The 13,288-nt window shown below is 45.4% G+C and overlaps 1 protein-coding gene across 2 annotated transcripts in view; it reads right to left on the bottom strand.

Moving 5' to 3' along the window:
* LOC121573401 (ras GTPase-activating-like protein IQGAP1) overlaps positions 1-13,288 on the bottom strand; it is an 81,852-nt gene that overhangs the window by 9,819 nt on the left and 58,745 nt on the right. For both annotated transcript variants that reach the window (XM_041885347.2, XM_041885356.2), the window contains 8 exons: positions 13,051-13,214; positions 12,488-12,712; positions 12,264-12,404; positions 10,484-10,568; positions 10,005-10,237; positions 7,432-7,564; positions 6,406-6,508; positions 5,858-5,999 (listed from right to left, as the gene is read on the bottom strand). In XM_041885347.2, the coding sequence (XP_041741281.2) occupies positions 5,858-5,999; positions 6,406-6,508; positions 7,432-7,564; positions 10,005-10,237; positions 10,484-10,568; positions 12,264-12,404; positions 12,488-12,712; positions 13,051-13,214 (1,226 nt within the window). The remainder of the gene's footprint in view (positions 1-5,857; positions 6,000-6,405; positions 6,509-7,431; positions 7,565-10,004; positions 10,238-10,483; positions 10,569-12,263; positions 12,405-12,487; positions 12,713-13,050; positions 13,215-13,288) is intronic.

Genomic DNA, 13,288 nt, shown 5'->3' with positions numbered 1-13,288 from the left:
GAGGATCTTGTCAGTGATCTCAAGGCAGCTGGGACCATAGTCACCAAGAAAACAATTGGTAACACACTACGCCGTGAAGGACTGAAATCCTGCAGCGCCCGCAAGGTCCCCCTGCTCAAGAAAGCACATATACAGGCCCGTCTGAAGTTTGCCAATGAACATCTGAATGATTCAGAGGAGAACTGGGTGAAAGTTTTGTGGTCAGATGAGACCAAAATCGAGCTCTTTGGCATCAACTCAACTCGCCGTGTTTGGAGGAGGAGAAATGCTGCCTATGACCCCAAGAACACCATCCCCACCGTCAAACATGGAGGTGCAAACATTATGCTTTGGGGGTGTTTTTCTGCTAAGGGGACAGGACAACTTCACTGCATCAAAGGGACGATGGACGGGGCGAGAACCTCCTTCCCTCAGCCAGGGCATTGAAAATGGGTCGTTTATGGGTATTCCAGCATGACAATGACCCAAAACACACGGCCAAGGCAACAAAGGAGTGGCTCAAGAAGAAGCACATTAAGGTCCTGGAGTGGCCTAGCCAGTCTCCAGACCTTAATCCCATAGAAAATCTGTGGAGGGAGCTGAAGGTTCGAGTTGCCAAACATCAGCCTCGAAACCTTAATGACTTGGAGAAGATCTGCAAAGAGGAGTGGGACAAAATCCCTCCTGAGATGTGTGCAAACCTGGAGGCCAACTACAAGAAACGTCTGACCTCTGTGATTGCCAACAAGGGTTTTGCCACCAAGTACTAAGTCATGTTTTGCAGAGGGGTCAAATACTTATTTCCCTCATTAAAATGCAAATCAATTTATAAAATTTTTGACATGCGTTTTTCTGGATTTTTGTTGTTGTTATTCTCTCTCTCACTGTTCAAATAAACCTACCATTAAAATTATAGACTGATCATGTATTTGTCAGTGGGCAAACGTACAAAATCAGCAGGGGATCAAATATGTTTTGCCCCTCACTGTAGGCTAGGACATCTATATAGGGCTATACAGTGCATTCAGAAAGTATTCAGACACCTTCCCTTTTTGTTACGTTACAGCCTTATTCTAAAATGTATTCAAATTATTTTCCCCCCTCAATCTACACACAATACCCCATAATGACAAAGAGAAAACAGGTTTTTAGAAATTAAAAAACAGAAATACCTTATTTACATCAGTATTCAGACCCTTTGCTATGAGACTCGAAATTGCACTCAGGCGCATCCTGTTTCCACTGATCATCCCTGAGATGTTTCTACAACTTGATTGGAGTCCACCTGTGGTAAATTCAATTGATTGGACATGATTTGGAAAGGCACACACATCTATATAAGGTCCCACAGTTGACAGTGCAAGTCAGAGCAAGAACACAGTGGCCTCCATCATTCCTAAATGGAAGAAGTTTGCAACCACCAAGACTCTTCCAAGAGATGGCCGCCCGGCCAAACTGAGCAATCAGGGGAGAAGGGCCTTGGTCAGGGAGGTGACCAAGAACCTGATGGTCACTCTGACAGAGCTCTAGAGTTCCTCTGTGGAGATGGGAGAACCTTCTAGAAGGACAACCATCTCTGCAGCACTCCACCAATCAGGCCTTTATGGTAGAGTGGCCAGATGGAAGCCACTCCTCAATACAAGGTACATGACAGCCCACTTGGAGTTTCCCAAAAGACACCTAAAGGACTATCAGACCATGAAACCAAGATTGAACTCTTTGGCCTGAATGCCAAGCGTCACGTCTGGAGGAAATCTGGCACCATCCCTACGGTGAAGCATGGTGATGGCAGCATCATGCTGTGTGGATGTTTTTAAGCGGCAGGGACTGGGAGACTAGTCAGGATCGAGGGAAAGATGAACGGAGCAAGGTTCACCTTCCAACAGGACGACCCTAAGCACACAGCAAAGACAACGCAGGAGTGGCTTCGGGACAAGTCTCTAAATGTCCTTGAGTGGCCCGGACTTGAAATTGATCGAACATCTCTGGAGAGACCTGAAAATAGCTGTGCAGCGACGCTCCCCATCCAACCTGACAGAGCTTGAGAGGATCTGCAGAGAAGAATGGGAGAAACTCCCCAAATACAGGTGTGCCAAGCTTGTAGCGTCATACCCAAGAAGACGAGGCTGTAATCGCTGCCAAAGGTGTTTCAACAAAGTACTGAGTAAAGGGTCTGAATACTTATGTAATAATAATACATTTGCTAAAATTTCATTGTGTGTAGATCGATGAGCAAAAAATACAATTTAATCAATTTTAGAATAAGGCTGTAACGTAACAAAATGTGGAAAAAGTCAAGGTGTCTGAATACTTTCCGAATGCACTGTATATCAATTTAGAACAGGATTATCTATTTTGGATAGATAAGCTTTGATGACTCATCATGCAGAGGCCGTAGAGAAGCCAGATTTAGACATTGCATACAATTTAACAGTTCCATTTCACGCCATACTGTTCATGTAAATAATTTATCCCGGGAAAAGGGAGTGGTTTTGGGTGGTAAATCCTGGAAAATCTCGGTAACCGGGTTCCCGCCATTCAACCATAGCACTGACTGGGTGATTGTGTACAATATGTGGGATTAACGTAATTTTAACTAAACAGTGTAGCTCAGACATTGGCCTGCTACTACAGTGGGGGAAAAAAGTATTTAGTCAGCCACCAATTGTGCAAGTTCTCCCACTTAAAAAGATGAGAGAGGCCTGTAATTTTCATCATAGGTACACGTCAACTATTACAGACAAAATGAGATTGAAAATCCAGAAAATCACTTTGTAGGAATTTTTATGAATTTATTTGCAAATTATGGTGGAAAATAAGTATTTGGTCAATAACAAAAGTTTCTCAATACTTTGTTATATACCCTTTGTTGGCAATGACACAGGTCAAACGTTTTCTGTAAGTCTTCACAAGGTTTTCACACACTGTTGCTGGTATTTTGGCCCATTCCTCCATGCAGATCTCCTCTAGAGCAGTGATATTTTGGGGCTGTCGCTGGGCAACACGGACTTTCAACTCCCCTCCAAAGATTTTCTATGGGGTTGAGATCTGGAGACTGGCTAGGCCACTCCAGGACCTTGAAATGTTTCTTACGAAGCCACTCCTTCGTTGCCCGGGCGGTGTGTTTGGGATCATTGTCATGCTGAAAGACCCAGCCACTTTTCATCTTCAATGCCCTTGCTGATGGAAGGAGGTTTTCACTCAAAATCTCACGATACATGGCCCCATTCATTCTTTCCTTTACACGGATCAGTCGTCCCTGGTCCCTTTGCAGAAAAACAGCCCCAAAGCATGATGTTTCCACCCCCATGCTTCACAGTAGGTATGGTGTTCTTTGGATGCAACTCAACATTCTTTGTCCTCCAAACACGACGAGTTGAGTTTTTACCAAAAAGTTCTATTTTGGTTTCATCTGACCATATGACATTCTCCCAATCCTCTTCTGGATCATCCAAATGCACTCTAGCAAACTTCAGACGGGCCTGGACATGTACTGGCTTAAGCAGGGGGACACGTCTGGCACTGCAGGATTTGAGTCCCTGGCGGCGTAGAGTGTTACTGATGGTAGGCTTTGTTACTTTGGTCCCAGCTCTCGGCAGGTCATTCACTAGGTCCCCCCGTGTGGTTCTGGGATTTTTGCTCACTGTTCTTGTGATCATTTTGACCCCACGGGGTGAGATCTTGCATGGAGCCCCAGATCGAGGGAGATTATCAGTGGTCTTGTATGTCTTCCATTTCCTAATAATTGCTCCCACAGTTGATTTCTTCAAACCAAGCTGCTTACCTATTGCAGATTCAGTCTTCCCAGCCTGGTGCAGGTCTACAATTTTGTTTCTGGTGTCCTTTGACAGCTCTTTGGTCTTGGCCATAGTGGAGTTTGGAGTGTGACTGTTTGAGGTTGTGGACAGGTGTCTTTTATACTGATAACAAGTTCAAACAGGTGCCATTAATACAAGTAACGAGTGGAGGACAGAGGAGCCTCTTAAAGAAGAAGTTACAGGTCTGTGAGAGCCAGAAATCTTGCTTGTTTGTAGGTGACCAAATACTTATTTTCCACCATAATTTGCAAATAAATTCATAAAAAATCCTACAATGTGATTTTCTGGATTTTTTCTCCTCAATTTGTCTGTCATAGTTGACGTGTACCTATGATGAAAATTACAGGCATCTTTTTAAGTGGGAGAACTTGCACAATTGGTGGCTGACTAAATACTTTTTTCCCCCACTGTAGCTAGCTGTTACAGTAAGTGAATGCTGTCTTGTTGATTTGGTTTGAAAATAATTGGCAGTGTGTTGAGCTCTGGCCTCTCTAGGCTCAGGGGGAGAGGAAACATGTTGCTGTGTTAACACACACACACACACACACACACACACACACACACCCACACACACACCACTGTCCCATTGTCTCATTCCCTGACCCTGCAGTAGGGCATGACGCCACTCAGTCACACTTCCTGTTTCAAATCAAATCAAAAAAATGTATTTTTTTTTATTTATTTGTCACATACATGTGTTTAGCAGATGTTATAGCGGGTGTAGCGAAATGCTTGTGCTTCTAGCTCTGACAGTGCAGTAATATCTAACAATTTCACAACATATACCCAATACACACAAAAAGGTAAGGAATGGGATTTAAGAATATATACATATATGGACAAGCAATGAGAGAGCGGCATGGACTAAGATACAGAAGAATATTATAGAATAGAATGCAGTATATACATATGAGATGAGTAGTGCAAGATATGTAAACATTATTAAAGTGACTAGTGTTCCATTCCTTAAAGTGGCCAGTGATTTCAATAGGCAGCAGCAGCCTCTAATGTGCTAGTGATGGCTATTTAACAGTCTGATGGCCTTGAGATAGAAGCTGTTTTTCATTCTCTCTGTCCCAGCTTTGATGCACCTGTACTGACCTTGCCTTCTGGATGATAGCGGGGTGAACAGGCAGTGGCTCGGGTGGTTCCTGCCCCAGTGCATGCTGGTCCGACACTGGCCAGGACCACAGTGACACACAGAGAGACAGACACAACAGAGCCCTAACATAGCTTCTCACCTCAACTACTGTAGGTCAGATGAACAGAGCTGCCATGTATAGAATCATAGGTAGGGCCAGGAGGTTTTCCTGACCACATGATCAGTTGTGACTGGCTGGATTGGTGTTCATGTCACAGGAAACATGATGTAAACAGTCACATCAGCAGAACAGAGGCCATCTTTTAAACACACAGCCTTTTCCTCAAAGAAGCGTAATACATGATCTAAAATGAGAAGGTCCATGGGCAAGATAACCCTGACCACTAAACCTCTTCCTGTCAGGATAGGAAGTGATAGTGGAGCAGGAAAGAGCACATAGAGCTGTCACTGAGTGATAGCCACTGTGGTTATTTATGTATGTACCTACTGGAACGTCTGTGGTCATACGCACATCCTAGGTGCTGGGCTTATGAAACTTGAAAAGCACAGAAAGGCCAGCACACTGAATATGATCATAATTACCACCTTTATTAACAACGTTTCGATCCACAAGGATCTTTGTCAGGTCATGAAGTTGTCAATAAAAGTGGTAATTGGGAGCATATTCAGTGTGCCGGCCTTTCTGTTATTTTCAAACCTACTGGAACGTCACACATATTTAAACTCTTTCTTCTGGCTTCTTTTGCTCGCTCAGTACAAAACCTCTCACTGTGCAGTCCCTCCGTGTGTGTGTTTAATTGTATTGGGATTTTAATGGGCCTCCATAATGAAGAATCAATAAATGGGTAGATTGTTCATAGAGAAGAACACCAGGTGGACAGCAATATGTGTCTCAAATGGCACCCTATTTCCTATGTAGTGGAATAGGGTGCCATTTGGGACGCATCCAGTGTCTTACTTCATCATCAGGCCTTTCGTGTCCTTGTCATCGCCCTCCGGCAGCTCAAACTTGTTGGTGAGGGTGAGGGAGATCTGAGTCTTAGCCATCTGACTCAGGGTGCTCTCCTTGTTGGGGTTGTTAGGATCCACCGCTCCTTCACCTGGAGATCAGAGAAATATGTTTAGCTATCCCTGCAGGCTGGTTTCTGGTACAAGAGCTAATGTGTACTTTTGTCAGTCCTACTGGAGAAGGGCATACTTTATACTCATTCTGAGACTGTGGGTCAAAGACTTACATGATTCACACAGAAGTTTGTGTAACAAACTCTTATTCTCAAATTAGGATTCAGCCCTGTACTGTAAATGGATCTCACAGTGTTGTAATTTATAATGTTGGGTGTCTGAGGCAGGGATGAAGGGGAACTGAGGGGTGGAGGAGGTATAGTGTGGGGGGTTGTAGGAAGCAGGGTGAGGGGTGTCTGTGAGGCAGGGATGAAGGGGAACTGAGGGGTGGAGGAGGTATAGTGTGGGGGGTGTAGGAAGCAGGGTGAGGGGTGTCTGTGGTACCCAGCAGTGCCTCCACGTCAGGCATGTCCCCTAGGTCCTGCAACAGCTCATGCAGCAGGTCGTTGTGGTCGGGGGAGATTGCTTCCAGGTGCTCCAACACTAGCTAGGACACACACACACACACCATAGGTGGATTATTTTAGACACACACACACACTATTCCAAGACTAGGCCTCTCCATCCCACACTGTATGTATGCTGTGTGTGATAACAGTTTGATGTCCACCCAGTCTTTATAGAGACATCCAGCTCTACAGTAATACCAAGCTCAGCCCTCTCTTCCTCCTTACGTGGAGATTGATAATGACAGGACGTCCATTGCCTTCCTATGGCAATGGACACAGCTGTGCTAGGAGGGGGTGTAAGAGGGGGTCATCCATCCGTCCCTCCATTCATCTCATCCTCCCTGGGGATGTATTTCGTTCATGTATTGAGACTTTACTGTAAAATATTGTATTCTCTGTTTATTATTGTGTGTGTGTGTGTGTGTGTGTGTGTGTGTGTGTGTGTGTGTGTCAAAGCTGCAGTAAGGAAATCCTAAACTCTGTAACTGCAAGATAAAAGCTGAGCATGTCTGTCAGTGGGGTACAATGTACGTCATGTCCATTGTTGTGTTTGTAAGCCCTGTGGGTGAGGTGAGCGGAGAGTGAAACTAACGTCGCCAAAAAGTATGTCAACATCTGAGACATTTGGCTACAAGAACCTCTGATGTCCTCCTTTATACACGAGAGGTCTGTCACCATCACCCCTCTCATACCCAGGAGATGGAGAGGAGATGGGGAAAGAAGGAAGTGGAGGAGAAAAGGAGAGCGAGATGGGAAGAGGGAGACTAGAAGAGAGGGGGAAGGAAAAGCAGAGAGAGCTCTTTTCATAGGTTCCAGAGAGTCCAAGGTCACGTCCCAAATGGCACTTTATTCCCTATATAGTGCACTACTTTTGACCAGGGCCCATAGAGCTCTGGCCAAATGTAATACACTATAAAGGGAATAGGGTGCCATTTGCGATGCACAGATAGTCTGGGCTTACCGAATGTGTGTTGATGATCTCATCTATAGAGATGTAGATGACAGGCTTGCACAGAGTCACCATGTCAGAGTACTCATCCACGTTAAACTTCTCCTCCGGCTCAGGGACGTCACACGCCGCCTGGAAAAACACCCTGAAAGACAGGATCAAAGCATTTTGTTGGTTTTTTACCTCACCAGGAAGATTACTGGACAAATGGGTAGTAGTAAAATCATTAATCATCTCTGAAGATATTTATACAAAAGTATGTGGACACCCCTTCAAATTAGTGGATTTGACTATTTCAGCCACACCCGTTGCTGACAGGTGTATAAAATTGAGCACACCGCCATGCAATCTCCATAGACAAACATTGGCAGTAGAATGGCCTTACTGAAGAGCTCAGTGACTTTGAACGTGGCACCGTCATAGGATGCCACCTTTCCAACAAGTCAGTTCGTCAAATTTCTGCCCTGCTAGAGCTGCCCTGGTCAACTGTAAGTGCTGTTATTGTGAAGTGGAAACGTCTAGGCGCAACAACGGCTCAGCCGCGAAGTGGTAGGCCACACACGCTCATAGAACAGGACCGGCGAGTGCTGAAGCTCGTAGTGTGTAAAAATCTTCTGTCCTCGGTTGCAACACTCACTACTGAGTTCCAGTAACTGTTCGTCGGTAGCTTCATGAAATGTGTTTCCATGGCCGAGCAGCCGCACACATGCCTAAGATCACCATGCGTAATGATGCCAAGCGTCGGCTGGAGTGGTGTAAAGCTCGCCGCCATTGGACTCTGGAGCAGTGGAAATGCGTTCTCTGGAGTGATTGATCACGTTTCACCATCTGGCAGTCCGACAGACAAATCTGGGTTTGGCGGTTGCCAGTAGAACGCTACCTGCCCGAATGCATAGTGCCAACTGTAAAGTAGTTTTTCATGGTTTGGGCAAGGCCCCTTAATTCCAGTGAAGGGAAATCTTAACGCTACAGCATACAATGGCATTCTAGGCGATTCTGTGCTTCCAACTTTGTGGCAACAGTTTGGGGAAGGCCCTTTCCTGTTTCATGACAATGCCCCCGTGCACAAAGTGAGGTCTATACAGAAATGGTTTGTCGAGATCGGTGTGGAAGAACTTGACTGGCCTGCACTGAGACCTGACCTCAACCCCATCAAACACCTTTGGGATGAATTGGAACAACAACTGCGAGCCAGGCCTAATCGCACGACCTCACTAATGCTCGTGGCTGAATGGAAGCAAGTCCCCGTAGCAATGTTCCAACATCTAGTGGAAAGCCTTCCCAGGAGAGTGGAGGCTGTTATAGTAGCAAAGGGCAGACCAACTCCATATTAATGCCCGTGATTTTGGAATGAGTGTTTGACGAGCAGGTGTCCACATACTTTTGATCATGTAGTGTTTTATCAAAGATTTCAAAAACATTAAAAGGCTTTGAGGGCAATTCCACCCCTTTACAATCTAATTTTCATTATCTCCAGCACAATACCAGTGTCTACATGTGAAAACAGTGCATTTCTACGTTTCTACCCGATGACATCAATGATTTTCAAACACAGATTGTTGGTGACTTGTGGAGCAAGAAAATACCCTCCTTCTGGCTAGAAACTGATCATTTGTATTACTTTTAATCCTACCCTGTGATGTCACAGAGAAGGGGTTTTTACTGACTTTTCTTCTTATCTTTTTAACCACAGATCATAGAAACGCGCCGTTTTCACATATGTAGAGACTAGTATGGTGTTGAAGATACTGAGTGAGGTTGAAAAGTGGCAGAATTTCCCTTTAAAGACAAAACATATCCTGTTGAATCAGGGTTTTGTCTTTGCTTTTTTAATAGTGGCTGGAGTTCAAACTGATTTCCATTAAAGATATGTCAATGCTGTATGAGGGAGGGGCAGAGAATTCAGGGAACACAACCCTTTGTCCCTTTCTCTCGCTCTCCCTCTCTCTCTCTCTCTCTGTGTGTGGTATTGAGTTTTAGTGAAGACATCTACCCTATCTTCCTTGCTGACACTGCACTTTCACACAAAGACACTTCCTCTTTCTCCTGGCTCTCCTCTGCTTCCATGTCAACTTAACCCTGCACTGACCTCCCTGTGACCTCCCAAGCGTTTATCGCTACAGCCCGCTCTTTTTCTTATCTCATCCCCTTCTGCTTTATTAGATGGCACATTCCTCTATACATGGCAGTCTCAGGAGCAGCTCTACCCGGAGTGAATGTAACATTACAAAACATGGTGACAGTTTTAGTCCTACAGAGGTCTGCTACCCAACAGCTGTTTTGGGTTAGAGGTTTTGTTTGCTCACGAGCGTCGGGCTGAGCCAGGCGCTACAGAGGTTCACACATCTTTCCATAATAATGATAGAATGCACAGCTTGGAGGTTTGAGGGAACTTAAAGATCAAATAAATATAAATAAAGTGCTGCAGTAAACAGTCTGCACAGCACATAGTGCAGGCCAACCCTTGTGAATAAGAAAAAATGTTCTCTCTCAATGGGCCTGCAGATCGAAAAATGACAACTCCCAGACCCATCTTACCTGAACCTCAGCCAAGAGGCTTGGGAGTTGTAGTTCTTTACTCTCACCTGAACTTCTGGTAGGTCTGGGAGATATAGTTGTTCATGGGGGTCATGTGGGCATTCTCTCCCTCGAACAGCTTGTTGGCGGCAGCGTGCTGCAGCATCTTTGCCACGGAGCCCAGGTTACGACGCTGGTCAGAGTGGAGCTGACCTCCGGCTGACATGTCGATGATGTCGAAGCCGTCCGGAGCCACTATGGCTGGGTTCATGTAGCGATAGTAGAGCAGGTTCCCTACAATCTGACAGCCGAGACACACACACACACACTCAGTTAAACGTATCTTCATGGTGTCACAAAGGGCTGTCATAAGGACCTGTATTAATCAGTGCAAACTGGAGTTGCTGAATTATACGCATGGGGACTACAGTGTCAGGGAACACTAAAGGAACTTGATATTACCAAACCAATACGAGCAACATGAATGGAAGGTGTATGAATGGCAAATGAGAGAACATTCATGAGATGTAATACTTAAGCCTTATACCTTCAACAACTCATCCTCTGTAGCGTCGGGGAACTTTTCATGAAGTGCATTTTTCAGGACCTTCGCAATGTATCTCATGCCATAGCTACATGCACAACAAAAAAAACATGGACAAGATGTGAAACCAGCATGCATTACAAATATACAAAACACAGTGAAATGATGCACAAATGATAGGGCGCATCAATATAAAATGCTGGGGACCATGACCATTTATAAAATGAGGGGTGTATTTTGGTCTGTTGTGTAAAATAACACTGTGGTGCCCCCCTGTGGAGTATATTGAGCACTGCAGAGTATGGATTCAATAGTTGTCTAAACCAGTAGCTACAGTGCCTTCGGAAAGTATTCATACCCTTTGACCTTTTCCACATGTTGTTAGGCAACAGCCTTATTTTATCCCACATTAACCCATAATGACAAAGCAAAAGCAGGTTTTTAGAAATGTTTGCTGAATAAAAAAACAAAACAAACGGAAATATCAAATCTATATAAGTATTCAGACCCTTTACTCAGTACTCAGCATTGAGTCTTCTTGGGTATGACGCTACAAGCTTGGCACACCTGAGTTTCTCCCAATCGTCTCTGCAGATCCTCTCAAGCTCTGTCAGGTTGGATGGGGAGCGTCGCTGCACAGCTATTTTCAGGTCTCTCCAGAGATGTTCGATCGGGTTCAAGTCCAGGCTCTAGCTGGGCACTCAAGGACATTCAGAGACTTGTCCCGAAGCCACTCATGCGTTGTCTTGGCTGTGTGCTTAGGGTCATTGTCCTGTTGGAAGGTGAACCTTCGCCCCAGTCTGAGGTCCGGAGCGCTCTGGAGCAGGTTTTCATCAAGGATCTCTGTACTTTGCTCCGTTCATCTTTGCCTCGATCCTGTCTCCCAGTCCCTGCCGCTGGCAAACTCCAAGCCTTTTACTGAGGAGTGGCTTCTGTCTGGCCACTCTACCATAAAGGCCTGATTGGTGGAGTGCTGCAGAGATGGTTGTCCTTCTGGAAGTTTCTCCCATCTCCAAAGAGGAACTCTAGAGCTTTGTCAGAGTGACCATCGGGTTCTTTGTCACCTCCCTGATCAAGGCTCTTCTCCCCCGATTGCTCAGTTTGGCCGGGCGGCCAGCTCTAGGAAGAGTCTTGGTGGTTCCAAACTTCTTCCATTCAAGAATGATGGAGGCCGCTGTGTTCTTGGGGACCTTCAATGCTGCAGACATTTTTTGGTACCCTTCCCCAGATCTGTGCCTCGACACAATCCTGTCTCTGAGCTCTACGGACAATTCCTTCGCCCTCATGGCATGGTATTTGCTCTGACATGCACTGTCAACTGTGAGACCTTATATAGACAGGTGTGTGCTTTTCCAAAGCATGTCCAATCAATTGAATTTACCCCAGGTGGACTCCAATTAAGTTGTAAAAACATCTCAAGGATGCTCAACGAAACAGGATGTACCTGAGCTCAATAAAAACCTGTTTTCGTGTTGTCATTATGGAGTATAGTGTGTAGATTGCTGAGGATTATCTTTTCAAAATCAATTTTAGAATAAGGCTGTAACGTAACAAAATGTGGAAAAAGTCAAGGGGTCTGAATACTTCCCGAAGGCACTGTATGTAACTTGGATGGGTTCTAACCCTTTGGCCTCTCTAAGCACTGTTTTGTCTACCCTTCCATAAACACACCTTTGGGGTTGCCTCCCAAATGGCACCATATTCCCTTTATAGCGCACTACTTTTGACCAGGGAAGGAAAAATGATGAATTTTTAAAGAATTCCAACCAGGCCTTAGACTTACGGGATGTTGTCCAGTGACGACACAATGGAGTTGAGCACTTTGTCTGTGGCTGTCCGCAGCGCGTGACTGGAGGACTCCAGCTTGGCACGTACTTCCTTGTGTGACATGGCCTGGTCCGGGGTCACCTCGTAAGGCAGTTTACTGCGAGAGGTAGGACAACATTAAGGTCAGTGAGTGTTTTTGTGTGAGTGTACGCATGTTGTGTGTCTGTATGTGTACCCCACCTGGCCTCTCCAGTGTTGGTCTCCAACTGGTTGACCCAAGCCTTGTACACTTCCACAGGGTTGGTGTTGATGCCCAGGGTCTTGTCCTCGATGATCTCCTTGACCACTGGTGCCAGCAGCTGCCTCAGCGTGTTGTGACCGCGGGCTCCGCGGTTGAAGCTCACCACCATCTTGATGACCGTGGGGTTCCCGGTCACAATGTCCTGGATCTGGTCCACCTTGGACCTGAGGGAGAGCAAGATAGATGTTTTATCATGCAACCATATTATTCCTTTATATTCATATTCAGTCAGGAAACATCAGACAACTTAAGAACAAATTATATATAATTCTGTATATGATTGGAGAGGATCCTTGAGTTATGAACTAGAGGGGACCGTGGATTACCTAGTAGCCTGGTTGACGGTCTGTTGCACTCAACAGTTCTACTGTACATCGTTGCCTTATCAGACAAATGGCCTAGGCTACATGAGTGCAGAGAAACAATGGCACCCAGGCTAGACCATCTGTAGTAACTGTATAAGGGAGGTATACGATTTGGGACAAGTAAAAGTTCCACTCACTTGATCTCCTCCTCCAGAGCGGTCTTGAAGAGTTTGAGCAGCAGGTATTCCTCTCTCTGGTTGGAGGCGTAGTTATACAGGGTGAAGATCACGGTGTCCATGAACTTAGTAGATTTGTTCTGGGGCATCTGGAAGATCAACTTGGCCAGGTACGAAGGGTTGGTCTGTGGAGAGGAGATGAGATTGAGGTAGAGTGTGTGTGTGTGTGTGCGCGCGCGTCTTAGTGTGTCTGTGTTTC

This window comes from Coregonus clupeaformis, chromosome 18 (genome assembly GCF_020615455.1).
Source record: "Coregonus clupeaformis isolate EN_2021a chromosome 18, ASM2061545v1, whole genome shotgun sequence".
Taxonomy (NCBI): Eukaryota; Metazoa; Chordata; class Actinopteri; order Salmoniformes; family Salmonidae; genus Coregonus; species Coregonus clupeaformis.
Note: the sequence above shows the minus strand (reverse complement) of the source record. Positions and strands in the feature narration are given on the sequence as shown.